We start from the raw sequence: 19,982 nt of genomic DNA, 5'->3' as shown, positions 1-19,982 counted from the left end.
CCCAACATTAAAATACTAGAGGTTTATACATGGCTGCTTGCATGTGAGGAATTATCCTATAAAATCAGATGATTTGGAACTCTGGGCCAGTCTTCCTCCCAGGAGCCTGGACTCTAATAGATGCTGCCATCTTTAGACATGACTATTCATTTTACATTCTGCAGTCCACATCTACCCCTTCTTCATACTTTAGGTTATCTGACTGGCATTTGTTAACGTTTGTGTCTGAAACTTATGAATTATAGAAACCCTTCTCTCTAGTCAGAATTACTCATGATTTCATTCTTCAGTTTTTCAGCACCCTAGTTACATGCATTTATTTCTTTTTGCCTGGAACAATTACTTCCATGAATGACTATCTCCTTCACTGTATCTTAAGTTACTTGAGAACAGAGTACCTGGGATTTATGTCTGTATTTCTATAACTTCTCATTTAGCATTTTGTAAAGAATAAGTACTTACTGAATAATTAAAGGGCAGTTTTATAGTTTGTATTGTCAAAATGAATATATGTGATTATTAGTAACTTAATATTCAAAATAGTATTTTCATTACATTTAAACATGCATTAGTAAACATTCTTACAGGAAAAAATGTCAGTATCCATGGTTATTCCTCTAAGTGTACTTGGTAATACAATCATACATGTGAATCCTACCTTAAGAATTGCAGAGTGGTTTAAATAAAAGAAAATAGGCTTTAAAATCTGTTAGATCTGGATTCTACACATAGATCTCAAACTATTCACCTTGATAAACCTTAGTTTCTTGACCTCTAAGTTAGAAATATGATTATCTATGTCTTAACTTATTACATTTATTGTGAAAAGGAAATGGAATTTGCAAAACATCCTGTGTTTTTAGTAAATGCTTAAAATGCTTATTACACTGAGAACAGATACAGTTAACTCTGCAAAAACTTTGTCACGGCCTTGAGAGTGACCTGTGAAATATTTTCATGTCATGAAAAAGAAGTGGAAATGGAAAAAAAACAAAACACCTTGAAAATCTTCATAAGTATCCTTTGGCTAAACTGGATTGAGATATTTTAGAATGTTAATGTAATCTGCTAGAAACTGGAAAAGAACACTTTCTCCATCTTTGTGCATTTATTTCCTGATATAAAGATAGAATGGCGTGTTATTCCAATACAAGAAAAAAGGCAGCTATACCTTGATTGATAAAAGCTTTATGAACAGAATTTCAAAATCAGTGGGTAGGGTAGGGAGGAATGTTTTGATTTCCCAATAAGACTATGCTTGGGCATAGAACTATCCAAGGTAAAGTGACACCTATAATTGCAGAGCTCAGAATTCTGACATCTAGGGGAGGCAGCCACTTTCAGAGAGTCTGGGCAACTGAGAATCTAAATAGGGTGGACTGAATTACAGAGGGTAAGTAAGAAGCTGAGTAGTCATACAACTTACGGGAGGGAGGCCCCCCTTTTTCAGTTGGTACTGACACGATGCAGAGTTGTACAATAATTAGTAACTTTATTATTTAAAATACCATTTTAAATGTATCTAAACATGCACTGGTCTTCCATTCATAAAGAGAAAAGGCCAATATCCACGATTGTATTCTAAGTTAATATGTTTACACAATAAACATGTGAAATCCACCACTGAGGTTTACAGTAAACCCAGAATATTTAACTTAGTCCTGGGTCTCCTACATTAGTTCTTCCTAGGAGTACAGAAATCCTTCAGTGGATTCACACAAACTTTCTTAGATTACACCACTATTCTCCTAATTAATCACCCACATTTTTCAACCTATCTCCATCCTCCACCCAATAGCTAGATGGATGATTTAAAACAGCATTCGCATTCTACAATTCTCCTCTTAATGTCCATTAATGGTTTCTGATCATCCCCTCACAAAGTTTAAAGGCTTTGTGTGGCTTAGAAAACCCTCTGGTACCTGTCCTTTCATATTTCTTACCAAATTTTTGCCTTGCAATTTATACTCAAGTCATTAGGAAATTCATTCATTTCTTAAATAGGTCAATGTTTCCCTTATTTTCTGAACCTTAAGACACAGTAAATTTCTTCTCTACACACTTTCTACACACTTTGACTCCCTATCATTCCTTCATGTATCAGCCTAAATAAAATTCCATTCATAGCACCTCCCTCCTCCCAGGAGACAGCTCTTTCATGTAGGGTACTGGCAAGGTACCAGTCCATTTGCTGCCCGCACAATCTTATGCCAATGGAAAACTCATGTATCAGCTGAACTAAACACTGGGGGCTGAGACTTTTCCAGTCACATCTTTCTCTAAACCCACTGCTCTCCTAATGACTGGAAGAAAAGGTGGAGAGGGGAAGGTGGTGATTTTCATATTAAGTCCAATTCTGTTTCTTTATAAAGACCTATGGAGAGGACTCTAGTACCAAATTTTGAAGACTTTAGCAAGTCAGCTGGAGAAGGCAATGACAACCCACTCCAGTACTCTTACCTGGAAAATCCCATGGATGGAGGAGCCTGGTAGGCTGCAGTCCATGGGGGCACTAAGAGTTGGCACAACTGAGTGACTTCACTTTCACTTTTCACTTTCATGCATTGGAGAAGGAAATGGAGACCCACTCCAGTATTCTTGCCTGGAGAATCCCAGGGTTAGAGGAGCCTAGTGGGTTGCAGTCTATGGGGTCACACAGAGTTGGACACGACTGAAGTGACTTAGCAGCAGCAGCAGTATGTCAGCTACTTAGAATATTTTTGTCTTTTCTTTGGGGTACATATTATCAATTGTAGAATTACAGAAATGCTGTCAACATGTTGTTATATTTATTTAGTGTCTACCACTTATATGATACTTTTACTGTTTGCCACAGTGCCAGGTACATAGGACACATTCAATAAATATATACTGAATGATAATCAGAGAAGTAAAATGACTAGTTCTAAATCATAAGCCCTGTTTGGCTGTATAGTTCCTGATTTAGTAATCATGTATTAGTGCTCAGTCACTCAGTCATGTTCGACTCTTTGCAACCCCATGGACTACAGCCCACCAGGCTCCTCTGTCCATGAAGTTTTCCAGGCAAGAATAATGGACTGGGCTGCCATTTCCTTCTCCAGGGGATCTTCCCAACCCAAGGACTGAAACCAAGTCTCTTGCATCGGCAGGCAGATTCTTTACCACTGTGCTACCTGGGAAACCTTTAATCATGTACTAATAGTATGAAGAACAAAATGTATTATGAATCGTTATCTTCTTGGTTAGTAATAACATCCTTAAAAGCTCAGTTTTACTCAAGTTAATAGATACCACAGCTTTATAATAAAATATTTATCATATGTACAGTACTATGAATAAATGTACTTCACTAAATTCACTTATGGAAGAAAATACTTCTTGGTAGGCCTTTTTCAAAACATCCAGGAAAGCCAAGAAAACAAATCACAAATGACAGAATTTTGGAAAACACAACTTACCCCCACGCCCAAAGTTTGCAATCTCATTTGGGCCACTATTGCTATTGTTTACTGGCAAGCTCGTGGCTGGCCATGAGTCAGCAAGCCATGGATAACTGGGATCACCAGCATTTAGAAGACCTGGGCGGCTAAAACAGGAATTAAATAGAAATCAGTCCATAGAACTCTATGAGAGATTTGCACATCTGTCTCATGAACTACAGTGGATTAAAGAATTTAAGATTTTAATTCATTTTCAAATTGAAATCTGGAGGCTCTCAAGAACTAAGGAACTTTGTCAATTCACTAAGGCTCTGTATAGATCACCCCTGTCAATGGAAGCAGAAGAGTCCTGTCTGGGATTTTGCTGACATCCAAATGAATTCAGTTGTCTTCCCTGAAACTGGTAGGACACTGGTAACATAGCAGCATCCTGAAACAAGATCTAATGATAAATTGGCACCTCAAGGGAACAATTGCTCAGAATGATTGCTTAGTACCAGCCATTTCCAGGACTTTGGGCTATTGCTCCTTCAATTCCTGCAGCTCCCATATTTATCTGTCCCCTATAGGCTGTAACCCCTGTTATGAGCCCTCATGGTTGATTTAGAGGCAAGGAACTTAAGGGAAATAAATGAAGAGTATTTATACTGTTCCATCAATAGTACATTTTCAGGTTCTCTAAATTTAAAGTGTTAGGAGAATATGAAAGCATTTTAGGGTGATAAAAGATCCACTGTGGTCTGATCTAGTATGTGCATATCATCTATGAATAAAACTTCTTTTGCATCATATTCAATAAAGAACTCCTATCTTTAATGTAAAAATGGGATTCTGATCCCTTTCCAGATTATTACCATATTTTAAAAGATATAGCAACATCTATAATTGTCGTACTTTTTTTTTTTTTTAAACTGATAGACCCTTGGTGATACAATCCTTAAGAGAAACATGTGTTTCTATGGAAACTGCAATAAGAAGATCCAACTGCTTTCTGGCTACATCCACCAGCTCTCATTAGACCTAATCTCTTTTTGCTAAAATATTGATTAAATGGGAGATTGGAAGTTATTACCAGAGCCTAATTACAATATCCATATCGGCAAAGGGAAATTAGATGAGGATATATGGGTTTGTTATCAGTTTTTATCAATTTCAATTGAGTATCCAAAGTTGTGGAATCCAGTCCTATCAATCTACAGCCTATTCATCATCCATGAATCATTTACTTTGTGATCGATTATGTGTAATTGTTCACTCACAGCAATTTGGTGAGAACCAATAAGGAGCCTTAAACAACAGCAACTTCATTTGCTGATGTCTAATTAATGCAATAAACATCCTGCTAACAAATGAACACATTCCTTGTGATATTTACTACTAATTTCTTCAGGGGCATCTGGGAGATATGAAACATCTGGACTTGATTCCTCTAAAGTGCACAACAGATAGATCATTAAACCTTGTTGTAAGCTGTTTAATTCCTTCTAGAATTCTCAGACTTATAAGCGATCATTTATAACAATAATTGTCTTTTACTGTGTAGTTTCCTCAGTCCTGATTAAAAATAAAAATAAAAAATCTCCTTGGTATACCTTCCATTGCTCATTAGTCCTCCATCTCCTCTTTGAAATGTAACTGTAAAAAAAAAAAAAAAAAGAAACACATACAAGTAGTCAATATTAATTACAATTAACAACAACTACATATTGGCCCTTCATTTAGAGTGGAAGCCCCTGGGAATTATAGCAAAATATAATTAACATAATTGCACACATAGTAAGAAGCAGTGGTTTGGCCTAAAGCTAAGCCATCATTTGTTCCAACTTAATAAGACATCTAAAAATTCTTCAGGCCAAACACATGGTTAAGTCAAAGGGGCAATTTTTATTTGTATGTCAGTTGGTACATATATGGTATTGGAAGACTGACATGCATTAACAAAGAATTATCCCATCGTGACTTTTAATGCTAATATACAGGTGTCCTAATTAGAGGGCAAAATGCAAACTGCACAAAATAGAAATGGAAACAGGATAGTTCAAACAGGTAATATTCTTCTAATAAAACCAGTGAAACAGGTACAGATTGGAAACCTATTCTTCTCCATCACAGGTCCTTTTAGGGATACTGAGAAGCACTATGAGTTGAAACACTACAATTACTGTATAATAGACATAAACTGTAGTGAACAGAGAATACATAATGTATTGAACACTTTGCTTCATTTTCCAATCCTTAGAAAAATAAGACTTTCAACTTATTGAATATATTCCCATTGTATGTAATGATTATACAACTTAAGTCCTTTTTAAAACTACGGAGCATATTAGCAACACCAACGAGCATCCAGTAAAGCCACAGTCAGAGAACCCACTCCCTCTGGTCACCAGATTTCATTCTACAAAGCTAACAACATGAAAGTGGGTGTCAAGGATTGGCAAAGAAGATAAACATCAGTTTGGGTCCATCATCTCTCACCCACAGCCTTTGCAGCTAAGTTTGTTTGGGATTAAAATGCTTCAGATCTGAGATAGGTAATATGATGCGCACTGCACAGAGGGTCTGAGACAGCAACTGTATTCAAAATGATTAGTTTTGCAATGAGATGTGAATATTCACAATTAGTGGAACAAAGTCTATACATGACTTCATATTATTTGGGGTCAAACTTTGCCACTTAATTACCTAACTAGAAAATCATTGGGAAAAATTTGGTGTTTAGAAGTTTATGGACTGCACAATTGCAATTCTGACCAAAATTGATATGCATCAGCTAAACCAGTCCCAGGGGATGAAGGAAAAAATATCATTTCACAGCTGTGAATTCAACATATCCTATCTTTGGAAGACACTGAATATATTTACTATGATTACTTTGTGAGAAAAGTGAAAATAAAATTTTATGAATTGATTCATATTTTTAATGAACTTGCTACTTAAACTATACACAAAGTACATACTTTCTCATTTGGATAATCTCTCCATAATTCACCTGTTTCTTAAGTTTGAGCTAATAAGTATGATCACTTTTTAGATTTTATAAATTTCTAGATGTAGTTCCCCTCCCTAAGGTTGTCTAAGAATATATCTATTCAGTTCAGTTGCTCAGTCGTGTCTGACTCTTTGTGACCCCATGGACTGCAGCACAGTAGGCTTCCTTGTCCATCACCAACTCCCAGACCTTACTCAAACTCATGTCCATAGAGTCAGTGATGTCATCCAGCCATCTCATTCTCTGTCGTCCCCTTTTCCTCCCACCTGCAATCTTTCCCAGCATTAGAGTCTTTTCTAACGAGTCAGTGATTCCCATCAGGTGGCCAAAGTATTAGAGTTTCAGCTTCAGCATCAGTCCTTCCAATGAATATTCAGGACTGATTACCTTTAGGATTGACTGGTTTGATCTCCTTGCAGTCCAAGGGACTCTCAAGAGTCTTCTCCGACACCACATTTCAAAAGCATCAATTCTTCGGTGCTCAGCTTTCTTTATAGTCCAACTCTCACATTCATACACGACTACTGGAAAAATCATAGCATTGACTAGATGGACTTTGTTGGCAAAGTAATGTCTCTGCTTTTTAATATGCTCTCTAGGTTGGTCATAGCTTTTCTTCCAAGGAGCAAGCGTTTTTTAATTTCAGGCTGCAGTCACCATCTGCAGTGATTTTGGAGCCCCCCAAAATAAAGTCTGCCACAGTTTCCACTGTTTCCCCATCTATTTGCCATGAAGTGATGGGACAAGTTGTCATGATCTTAGTTTTCTGAATGTTGAGTTTTAAGGCAACTTTTCACTGTCCTCTTTCACTTTCATCAAGAGGCTCTTTAGTTTTTCTTCACTTTCTGCCATAAGGGTGGTATCATCTGCATAAATGAGGCTATTGATATTTCTCCCAAAAATACTGATTACAGCTTGTGCTTCATCCAGCCTAGCATTTCTAATGATGTACTCTGCATATAAGTTAAATAAGCAGGGTGACAATATACAGCCGTGATGTACTGCTTTTCCAATTTGGAACCAGTCTGTTATTCCATGTCCAGTTCTAACTTGCTTCTTTTCCTCCATACAGATTTCTCAAGAGGCAGGTCAGGTGGTCTGGTATTCCCATCTCATTTCTTGAAGAATTTTCCACAGTTTGTTGTGATCCACACAGTCAAAGGGTTTGGCATAGGTAACAAAGCAGATGTTTTTCCGGAACTCTCTTGCTTTTTTGATGATCCAGTGGATGTTAGCAATTTGATCTCTGGCTCCTCTGCCTTTTCTAAATCCAGCTTGAACATCTTGGAAGTTCACGGTTCACATACTGTTGAAGTCTTGCTTGGAGAATTTTGAGCATTACTTTGCTAGTGTGTGAGATGAGTGCAATTTTGCGGTAGTTTGTGCCGTCTTTGGCATTGTCTTTCTTTGGGATTGGAAATGAAAACTTACCTTTTCCAGTCCTGTGGCCACTGCCATATTTCTCTTATGGCATCATAATTAGGCAATATCATCATCATCCAAGGGTTTATCAGGAATTCATGGGGCAGTGCTTTCAGAAACATCTCATTGGCACCTAAAGTACACTGCTTAATGAAGTTTTTAGGTATCTTCTCAAGTGCATTACAAGACAATCCTGACAGAGCCTTTGCACCCGCCCAGGACTGGCTATGAAGAAGATGAATACTGATCATGATCATTAGTCTGCTTTGTGATGGACTCCCTTAAGTGTTGGGAATCAACAGTCAGCTGTGTGTCCATACCACATTGGGTCCCTTTAATAACTGTTTTTAGCAACAACAACAAAAATAACAAATTGATCTGAAACAATTATTGAAAAAAAAATCACTGGTGGCATTAAATAAAGGTCTGATTACGTTGGAAAAACACAAAATGTGAAAACAGTGCAGCTAATTAACTTTCCATCTGAAGTGACTTTCTAGTATGTGGTTTTTTAATGGACTATCAAGTGATTGTTTTACTCTGATAAAAGATGGCTAAGATAATGTTGTGAATATCAGCAGACATGGATGGGCTACACCTCCAAGTGTGTTGTTTAGGAGATATGAGGGGAGAAGCTGAGCATTTCTAATTTGGATGCTCTTTTTTCCTTACCCAAATTTTCTGTTACTGTCAGAGCAAAAATTAATATTAGAAAAAAAGAAGCCAAGGACAACTGAACAAAAATTAAGTTGTATTTAACTTTATGTACTTACCAATGTTAAATTTTTCATAAACTGTAAATATTAAAGTACTAAGATGCAACACTCAAAATCTTATCCAAAGATATCATTCAGATGCTGGTCAGCACATGGAAAGATGATCAGCATCATTAATCATTAAGGAGATGAAAATTAAAACTACAATAAGATGTTACCTCACACCTGTTAGGTTGGTTTCTATCAGGAAACACAAAATAAGCATTATTGAGAATATGAAGAAATTGAAACCATTGTGTACTGTTGGTGGAAGGTAAAAGCCATTTTACCTTTAGTTGAAAATACCATGTTTGTTTCTCAAAAAGTAAAAAATATAATTACAATAAAACCCGGCAATTCTACTTCTTGATATATACCCAAAAGAATTGAAATCAAGATATCAAAGAGATATTTGTACATCCATGGTTACTGTAGCATTATTCATTGCAGCTAAAATGTGGAAGCAAACCAAGCATCCATTGATGGATGAATGGATAAGTGTATACACAGATACAATGGAATATTATTCAGCTTTGAAAAGGAAGCAAATTCTGACATATGCTAAAACTTGGATGTACCTTGAGGACAATATGTTAAATGAAATAAGCCAGTCACAAAAAGACAAAACCTGTAAAAGTCCATTTATATGAGGTACACAGAGTAGTCAAAATCACAGAGACAGAATCACAGAGACAGAAAGTAAAATGTTGGTTGTGACAGCTGGAAGGAGAGGGAAATGGGGAGGCTGTTTACTGGGCAAAGGTTTTCAGTTTTAAAAGTTGAAAAAATTTACGGAGATGGATGGTGGTGATGGTGCATAACATCATGAATGTATTCAATGCCTCTGAACGGTACACTTAAAAATGGTCAAGATAGCAAATTTCATGTAATGTGTATTGTACCACAGTAAAAAAGTTGGGGAAAAAACCTTCAAACATTCATTGAGGTTTATTTACAGATGTGTTACAGTATGGACTCTATAGTATTGTCCATGTTTACGAACTGAGAGTGAAATGCTGTGAGTTAAAGAATTTTAAGTTTCAGAACATTCAAGATATATTCATTTTCTACTTTTATATAAATCACTAAACAATTTCAAATCTGAAAATAGACTGTTCAAAATAGTTCTTAAAGACATTTATGTTTGTGCCTCTTCATACCAACTATACAGAGGCAAAAATACAGTCATTATATAAATAAATAATTGACTTAAAATGGCCTATGGACACAATTTGATATATATGAAAAACTTTAATTTTGTGTTTCTATCAGGAGAAAACAACAACAACAACAACAACAACAACAAACTTACATAATAAAGTTGAATATTTCTCTTTTTTGAAGCAAGGGAAAAAGAGTATACTTTTTCTGGTTTCCTTTTCTTCCCATGCTCCAAAAATTTTAGATTCGTTCCATTTTGAAAAGCAGACCAAAAGTAACTGAGTTCTATTAGACTGTGAGATTAAAAACAGATGAGAAAGGATAAACAATTAGATCTCCTAAAATGGAAGTCATATTTGGTGTTTTGATCAACATTTTGTGTGTGTGTAGAGACAGAGAAACATAAAAATAAATGCCTCAGGAAATTTGAAAGCTGTTTTGAAGTAGCTCTCATTTCAGAGGTGCTGAACTACCCTAAAGCTGAAAGCAAGAGGGTAGAGAGGGTAGGTGGTTGAACAGTCTTGCTCTAGTCTCAGTTTTGATAATGATAGTGTAGTAACTCTGTGCTTGTCAAAATTTACTTTGAAATAAGTGAATGTTTTTTACCAGGCGTTTCTGATAATATAAAAAATTGAGAACTTTGAAGGGAGCAACACAGAGTGCACAGGAGTTTTTATTGCTAAAACTGTCTGACTAGAGCTAAGGCTTCCAAAAAGCTCCATAGATACTATACTCTTAACTGTTTTAGAAATGTATTAAATATTCTGAATTTATTGCAGCATTTATGAAAGATAGAAGGTAAAGAGATTTTGCAAGTTCAGATCATATACAAAGTACCTCTACTATTATCTGTCAGGATTAATCCTAATCTCACACGTGCTAGCACTGAGGGGGAAGGGAAATATAGCTACATGGAAAATTGACATTTTGAGGTAAGGAAGCTTTCAGACTGCCTATCTCTAGTAGGCCACATTTTCCCAATCCAAATGGAAACTTTAATGTTGCCAGCCAAGCCTCATTCCCTTGCCTGATAAACTATTTCTCAACTATGAATGTAGATTAATCCTCTTTTAATAAGCCTTAACTCAAGCCCAGATAATCAGTGTATAAAAATTCCATCAAATCTTTTAGCTGTCTTAGGATGGTTTTGTCAAACAATTTCACCAATGATTTAAAACCTATAAATGAAGTGTTTGGTATTTCATAATTTGCTCACTCATTAAATTATTTATGTTTACTGAGTTTAATCAAATCTGTCATCCTCAGAGGTCATAGTCATAAAATAGAACTCACCCCTTTAAAAGTGTGAAACTTAGTTTACTTTCATTAAACAGTTGATAACTTAAAAATTATTGATAGAAATGACCAAACTAATGATCAGCATTAGTTTGAAAAGCATCATGCAGGCTTCATGAAGATCATAATATGACATACAGAATCCTCGTGAAAGCTATATGGCTTTATTCAAACTATATTGTTTCACCCTTCTATTCACAAACACCATTAACACATATAATCACACATTTATTCTAGATTCAAAATCATCTAATATTTTCTGCCCAAATATCTTCATGATTCTATTTCATCCTATAACAACTCAGGTAGTGAATATTTCTGGCAGTCAGGAAGCTCACATGCAATGGCAAGCACTGTTAGTACTCAATGAAGATCAAGATAAATAACATTGCATGTTACTCTAGAAAAAAATAAAACGATTTCATGTAGAATATGAGACAGGGGAATACATTTCTCATTCTAGCTGCCCATCTTTGAGCCACGAGCAAATCTTTTGTGCATGTTTGTGTCTGAAGAATTTAAACAAAGAATAAATGGGAAAAACCTGAAATAGGAAGCTAGTAACTTTGCCCTGGGGAAATCGCCATGTTCTGCTGTGTAAACAATCTAAACTTTACATTCAGGCCAAATTCTCCTCTCAGATCATTTCACTGTATAAGTTTACATTTGATTCCTGACAGTTGCTTTCACAATCTAAGGTGCTGATCCACTGGTGTTCTATGATCAATATGTTAACTCTTCTGAATCATAAGAAAAATATCAACACTGAATAGCGTGTCATTTTTTTTTACCTTTCTTCTAAGCATTCAAATATAATTTCCACATGGAGATGGAGAGGCAAAGATTAACCACAATAAAAATCAGTAGGTGAGCTTTTGCCTATAGAGTGAGTGGAAGGCATCCTGTAAGACTTGGGTTTCCCACCCTGCAAAGGATTTCTTCTCGCCACTAGTTAAAAATCTTCCCTATGATGGTTAAAATCTACCTGTGATATTAAGAAGACTTGGAATGGAGTAGAAAAGGCAAGTACTGAAATCAAATTCAACCTACATTTCAGTTCTACTTGGGAATTCCCGGGTAGCTCAGTTGGAAAAGAATCTATCTGCAGTGCAGGAGACCTGGGTTCAGTTGCTAGTTTGGAGAAGGAAACGGCAACCCACTCCAGTATTCTTGCCTCGAAAATCCGGTGGACAGAGAAGCCTGGTGGGCAACAGTCCATGGGGTTGCAAGAGTCGGACACAACTTAGCGACTAAATCACCACCTCAATTCTACTTAGGATCAGCATTATTAAAATGCAGGTTTCTGAATTTATACGAATTGCAGCAGATGTTGAAGTATAATCTAAGACCACATTTGGGGTCTAAAGCAAATGAAGTCATCTTTTGTTATAAATTAATTTAAATACTGATCCCAATATAGACTTATGTTTCTCTGAAAAAAGTTATCACTGGTATCATAAATCAGTAAGAAAAATTTGAAACTACATAGATATTCTGTTCAGTCGCTCAGTCGTGTCCGACTCTTTGTGACCCCGTGGACTGTAGCCTACCAGGCTTCTCCGTCCATGGGATTCTCTAGGAAAGAATACTGGAGTGGGTTACCATTTCCTTCTCCAGGGGATCTTCCCGACCCAGGGATCGAACCCGGTACTGTGTAGTAAAAAGTAGAAATGTTAGACTTCTCATTTTCTGAGTAAAATTATATTGCTTTAAGGTTACCAGTTTTGCATTTCATACTTGTAAATTATAAGATTCCCACAGAAATTTCTGTGAAAACCAAAATATAAACAGAACCATTACACATAGACTATTTTCTTGATAACTTTTATAAAATACTTCAGAGAAAATTAGCCCTGTATGAAATCTCTGTGCTCTTAAAACAGATCATTAGCTCATGAATCAAATATCATAAATTCAAACGTATGATAAACAAATACTACATTAATATGCCTATTTACAATCCTCATATTCTTTAAGCTGTAGAAAGACAAGAATATAAAAATTCCAGAAAGTGGAGGTCAGGATATTTATGGGGGGAAATGTGTAGAGAATATTACCAAGTCAGATATGCAGTCCTGAGTACCTGTAGTGTGGGTTTTCATTTGCTTCTCACCTAGAAAAGAACAGCAGTTGCTGGAAGGCAAATTTCCAGCTGAAGGTGAATCCATTCTGAGAGTCAGCCATCTATCAATTAAGGATAAAGGTTCAGAAAGCCTGCTCTGTGGCTTGGCCTGATTCCAAAATATTTGAAGGGCATAGCACCTTCTGAGTTAGCAGTTCTTCTACAAGCAGATGGATATCAATCACAATGAGAAATGACCACAGGAAATGTGCTATTCTTGTCCAGCTCAAAGACCAACAGATATTTTCCAATCAAATGTAAAGAACTGCTCTTTTTAAAGAGAAGAAGAAAGAAAAGAAGAAAGGCTCTCTGACATGATTTTACAAAAAACATAACTACTAATTATGAGAGTAATGCTATTTGGAAGAAGTGAATGAAAATCCTACAGAGGGTAAAAATGCAACACTCCAAATGTGGCACTGAAGTGACTAACATTGTCAGTCTTTTATTATTTTCACTAAAGTCAAACAAAGAGATAAACACAAAAATAGTCTTTGATTTATATGAGCATGTCACAGAGATGAAACAGAACACGGTGACTGACTAAACACACAGGTAAACGGACAATATCTTCAAGGAATGAAAGCAGGGGACTGGACTGCAAAACAAGAAATTACATTAAAGCATCATTAATGTTCATGACTCTGACACTCAGCAGTCATTGCCCAGCATCCCTTTCCAGGAAGAATCCTTCATTGGCAGGGTGATAAAGCACTCAGATGACAAAGCATAAGGAAGCAGGCATCAGCAACCAATAAGAAATGAGAATGGCACAGCAATAGCAAGTCACAAAGTATGGAAACCCTTCTGCAATGAATATACTATACTATCTTCTCTAGTCCTGGGAATATATTCTAACCAGTAACTAACAAACATTATTTCTACAAAGTTATAGTCATGAGCCGCAATGTGATCATCAACTGATCATATTTAAATACTATTCCATAACAAGAAAAACAACCAAATGGATGCTGTTTCTTTCATTTTGAACTATTCTCAAAAGCTTAGATGCCTACAAGTTACAGCAGCTGATAAGCTTAATAAGTAATGAAGCCTCTGTCAAAAACACTTATGAAGACATTTATGCTTCTTATTAAAGTAAAACTTAGAAATAGAAGATGAATAAAATATCTAAAAGATTTTAAAAATATTTGTAGGACAATGATAAAATTGTTCCCTTGAAAATTCTAGAAAATGTAAAGTAATTGTGAGGCAATATTTTTTTTTTCTTTGTTAGAGAAAGTACTTAAAAAGAATGCAATTTAAACTTTAACTGAACATAGCTTCATTATCGAGGTCATTTTTCACTCACTGACTTGATAATTTTCTCTCTCTTTCTGCCTTGGATGTATTTTGAAGGTCATAACTTTGGACATCCTTAAAATTCCTGTTCTGGATTCAAAGAAAACATTTTTGCAAACAAGTAGAATATCTAGGATCTTATTTTTCTTCTTTTTCTTTTGCTTCTATTTGTTCTTTCTAAAATGCTCATTGGTCACTTTAAAATCGACATTCTATTTAAGTGACTAGTAAAACAAATCACGCCTCATCAGTTTCATCAATCCTGGTGAAATTTTTTGTTTTGTTTGTATTTTCCATCTGGGATACATTTCCCTTTGTAATCTGTATTGTAAATACAAAAAACTACATTTCAAATCTTTTCTCTTTTTTTCATGAGCATTTTAGGAACGCTCTTGCTTAAATACACTTCTCAAACATGGTGTCATAGCTTGCAAAGTCTATGTGTGTGTGTGTTTTGAACTATTGAGAAAAATGGCTAATTACTTTATTGGTGTGCACTCTTTTTATGCTTCCTTGGAGATACAGGCAAAAAGATGGCCTTATGGTCATAATGTGATATGATGAAGAGCACTGTATTAAAGCATGTTGTTTATAATGGTATAAATCAAGCAAAAAACACCCATTCATTCACTCATTTCATATTCCATTTCATTCCTTCCCTTGCATTTCATCATATTTCTAAAGCTAAGACATTTTCTTAGCTGGAAATAGCCTCTTACCAGCATAATTACTGAGTCCCTTTCTCTTCTTTCTTCGCCAATACAACCAGATGCTAAAACCCATCAGAATTACCCAGCAGGCACCACCAATACCAGCTATAAAAGCTGGTTGCTTCACAACATCAGTGATTTGCTCAGTTATGCTGTTATTGTTTTCGGTAATGACAACTTCATTTCGTCCCCCTATGGAAGAAACAATAGTGTTAGTGCTGGTAAATATTAAGGCCCAAAACCCCGCAAAAATACATATGCGCTGCACCAAAGGTAGAGAAGATTGTAACCTTCTTTGAAGCAGGTAATACTTGTTATGTCCTGACCCTGTCACAATTTACTGGTAAGCAGATTTTATAAGTTTCAAAGAAGAATCAAATCATAAGTTTGAAATATGATTAAGAACATTGCTCCTTTGTGTTTTGTTTTACTATGGACAGATTCAGAACCACTTCTTGATTTATTGCTTCATATATAAGTCTTAAACAAGTGTGTGAGCTGAAATAATAACTTTTCTTCAGTTAGGTAGAGCATTTTGTAAGACAATTCTCATTTAAAAAAAGAAAAGCAACTACAACATTTAAACTGGGTATTTGCAAATTACCTTTCCCCTACAGCACTGCCTAATACAGATGATCAAAATATTTCTCTTAATATTTTACCAAATAATTTACCTTGATCAAACATACTTTAATTTTCTGGAAGGTATTGAAACTGCTATATTAAATAATGATAATAAAATAAACATCTTTTCAGAGAAATTAGTATCTATAGTTAAAATCTCACAGAAAGATAAAACTCCTAAATGCCCTTAAAGTATCTGAACTAATTTGAAAATCCACTTGAAAGTTGGCTACAAAACAACTTGAAAATCCACATGAAAGTTAGATACAAAACAACTTGGAAATTAATTCGAAGGTCTATGTAACAAATCATAAATTTAAATCTAGACTAAGATTATTCTAGAAGTTGTCAGATTTCTGACAGTTTAGCCCTCTCAGACATAATAAAGACAATCTCAATCCACATTTTTAAAAACGTTTAAGACTCATGGAATTCTAACATTCCTAATGAGCAAAAATTTAGGTGCTTATTTAATAGATGAATGAATTCAGAAACTGGAACTTAAGTGAATTCTCATATTAATATCATATCTCATTAGTGAGTACACAAATAATCAAACATAAATCATAATCAAAAAATAAATGGCAAATTTCAGCATATCATATCAAAGGAACGTGTAATTCTCTTCTTTTAGTTATCCTGGCTGGCACTGTAACATACTGGAAGCTGCAAGGTCTTTGAAGTTCCACCTTTGAGTATCATCTCTGTCACTTCCTAGCTAGGAAAGCAGTGGGCTTATGTAGGGCACTTAATCTTCTAGAATCCCTGTTTCTGTTAGCTGGTGACAGTAGTGTTTATTTCATATATTTGGGAGGATTAATCCAGATGACGAATGTAAGGAGTGGACTTCACTGGTGGCTCAGCAGTAAAGAATCTGCCTGCAATGCAGGAGACGCAGGAGACCAGGAAGATCCCCTGGAGGAGGGCATGGCAACTCACTCCAGTAAGTTGCCTGGAGAATCCCATGGACAGAGGAGCCAGGCGGGCTACAATCCATGAGGTTACAAAGAGATGGACACGACTGAACGACTGAGACTTTACTTTTACTTTACTCCGACCTGAGTGGGTCTTAAGTAACTCTTAGCTTTACGTGGGCCATAATTTGAGTCACAGATTATAGTGCTCCTATTAACCTCTTTCCATGTGCATGTGCTCAGTTGTTCTTGCACTGCTGGCAGATTCTTTACCATCTGAGTAACCAAGGAAGCCCCAGGTAGGAATATAAATTGTAAATTATCTAGATGTGAGAGTCCTTCAAACCATAGGTGACTTGTTTACCAAGGTTTCACCTTTCCTCCAGAGAAGAATATTAGCCTGTATCTCCAGCCTCCCTTGTAGTTGAGTGCAACAAAGTGACTGAATATTGGACAATTGTACACAGGCAGATGCATGGTATCTCTGGACCAATCCATGTACCACTGTGACAGCACTTCACACTCTCTTTCCGAAGGTGTTGCAAAGAACAAGGGATCAGTTGTGGGATGCTGACCCTATGAGAGATAGTACACCATTGACTGGAAGGATCCACATTTCATGAAAAACTCTATGGAGTAGAAATCCCATCCTCCATTCTGCGAACCCATATTAGACTGACTATGAATAAGAAAGAAACTTTTACTTTCTTAAGCCAATCAATATGCCCATTTGTTTGTTATTTGTTGTTCAGCTGCTAGGTCATGTCTGACTCTTTGTGACCTTGTGGACTGAAGCATGTGAGGCTCCTCTGTCCTTCACTCTCTCCTAAGGTTCATTCAAGTTCATGTTCATTGAGTCAGTGATGCTCTCTAACCATCCCATCCTCTGCTGCTCACTTCTCCTTTTGCATTCCATCTTTCCCAGCATCAGGGTCTTTTCTAAAGAGTCAGCTCTTCCCATCAGAAGTCCAGTGTATTGGAAACTCACCTTCAGCAACAGTCTTCCAATGAATATTCAGGGTTGATTTCCTTTAGGATTGACTGGTTTGATCTCCTTGCTGTCCGAGGGACTCTCAAGCCTTTTCTCCTGCACCGCAATTCAAAAGTATCAATTCTTCGGCGATCAGCTTTCTTCATGGTCCAGCTCACACATCCATATATGACTACTGGAAAAACCATAGCTTTGACTATATGAAATTTTACTGGCAAAGTGATGTCTCTGTTTTTTAATTTGCTGTCTAGGTTTGCCTTAGCTTTCCTTCCAAGGAGCAAGCATCCTTGAATTTCATAGCTGCAGTCACCATCTGCAGTGATTTTGGAGCTCCCCAAAATAAAACGTCACTACTTTCACTTTTCTCCCTTCTATTTCCCATGAAGTGATGGGTCTGGATCACTTGATCTTCATTTTTTGAATGGTCGGTTTCAAGCCAGCTTTTTTACTCTCTCCTATCACCCTCATCAAGAGTCTCTTTACTTCCTCTTCAATTTTATTCCATTGGTGTGGTATTATTTGGATATCTGAGGTTGTTGACATTTTTCCTGACAATCTTGATTCCAGTTTGTGATTTATCCAGCTTGGCATTTCGCATGATGTACTCTGCATATAATTTCAATAAGCAGGGTGACAATATACAGCCTTGTCATACTCCTTTCCCAATTTTGAACCAGTCAGTTGTTCCATGTCCTGTTCTAACTGTTGCTTCTTGACCTGCAAACAGGTTTCTCAGGAAACAGGTAAGGTGGTACAGTATTCTCATATCTTAGAGAATTTTCCAAAGTTTGTTGTGATCCACACATCAAAGGCTTTAGTGTAGTCAATGAAGCAGAAGTAGATGTTTCTTTGGAATTCCCTTGCTTTTTTCTATGATCGAACAGATGCTGGCGATTTGATCTCTGGTTCCTCTGTCTTTTCTAAACCCAGCTTGTACATCTGGAATTCTCGGTTCACATACTGTTGAAGCCTAGCTTGAAGGATTTAAAGCATAAACTTACTAGCATGAGAAAGGAACACAACTGTACAGTGGTTTGAACATTCTTTGGCATTGCCTTTCTTTGGGATTGGAATGAAAACTGACCTTTCCTATTATAAGCCAGTGCTGAGTTTTGCTGACATACTGAGTTAAACACGTTAACAGCATAATCTTTTAGCATTTTAAGTAGTTCAGCTGGAATTCCATCACCTCCACTAGCTTGTTCACAGTAATGCTTCCTGAGACCCAGTTGACTTCACACTCCAGGATGTCTGGCTCTAGGTGAATGACCACATAACCATTGTTATCCAGAGTATTAAGATTTTCTTTTTGGTATAGTTTTTCTGTGTATTCTTGCCAACTTTTCTTAATCTCTTCTGCTTCTGTTAGGTCTTTACTGTTTCTGTCCTTCATCACGCTCATCCTTGATGTAATGTTCCATTGATATGTCCAATTTTTATATAGTCCAGTATTTCATTTCTGAAGTTCTTTTGTGTTAATTTCCAGATTTAAAAATCATCTTTACCTGTGTAGTAAACCTGGCTCACTTTCCTAATCTATCTGCTTTTAATCATTATACATATAAACATAGTCTAAAATGTATTTAAAATAAGCTCATATTCATATATGTTGACTGTGCTAAACACTAGCTATTACCAAAAAGAAAACACCTTATAGCAAAATCAGAAAAGAAAATTTGTCCTTCATTTGTGTAAAAGAGTCATAAAACATCATATTGAATATAGTGGAATATTTATGCTGCCCAAGGTGTATCCGTGTTCCTTGTACAGCTAGTATTTTTGAAACAGTGCTGTCAGTTGAACTAATTAGAGCACAGACATGGGATGTGTGCGACCTGTGACAGTGCATTGCTCTTTCAGACAAAAAAAATATAATGAAATATAATGTCTTCCTCCCATTGGAGAGTAATGAAGAACAAAACTAATTTGTTGGACTAAAAATTAATTAGACACATCAGATTCTATTGTACCTATTACTGTGAAAGTTTGCAGCTGTTCCACATATTATTACCAACTATGTAAGGTAAGCGTGAAATGGCCAAATGATTACAGAAACAAGTTACATTATTAAGCAAGATTATTGAGACTTTTAAGTCAATATGTTTATTATATGACATGGCTGTTTGATGCTTATATATGTAAATATATTTGGTTGCTTTTTTGTGTGTGCAATTGCAAAGAGAACTATGGATATTTTGATGTAAAAGTCATTTTAACAGTGGAAATGGCAGACAAAAGAACAATATTACTGTTAAGCCTGGGTGAGGCTGC

At 36.1% G+C, this 19,982-nt stretch overlaps 1 protein-coding gene across 5 annotated transcripts in view; it reads right to left on the bottom strand.

Moving 5' to 3' along the window:
- Positions 1-19,982, bottom strand: part of ROBO2 (roundabout guidance receptor 2) — a 699,021-nt gene that overhangs the window by 52,377 nt on the left and 626,662 nt on the right. For all 5 annotated transcript variants that reach the window (XM_055424356.2, XM_088836149.1, XM_088836153.1 and 2 more), the window contains exons 17-19: positions 15,192-15,374; positions 5,015-5,057; positions 3,441-3,568 (exon numbers count right to left, since the gene is read on the bottom strand). In XM_055424356.2, coding sequence (XP_055280331.2) covers positions 3,441-3,568; positions 5,015-5,057; positions 15,192-15,374 — 354 coding nt within the window. The remainder of the gene's footprint in view (positions 1-3,440; positions 3,569-5,014; positions 5,058-15,191; positions 15,375-19,982) is intronic.

The sequence above is a fragment of the Moschus berezovskii genome, chromosome 1 (genome assembly GCF_049115385.1).
Source record: "Moschus berezovskii isolate FMDL1 chromosome 1, NW_MosBer_1.0, whole genome shotgun sequence".
Taxonomy (NCBI): Eukaryota; Metazoa; Chordata; class Mammalia; order Artiodactyla; family Moschidae; genus Moschus; species Moschus berezovskii.
This window is presented reverse-complemented; position numbering and strand designations above follow the sequence as displayed.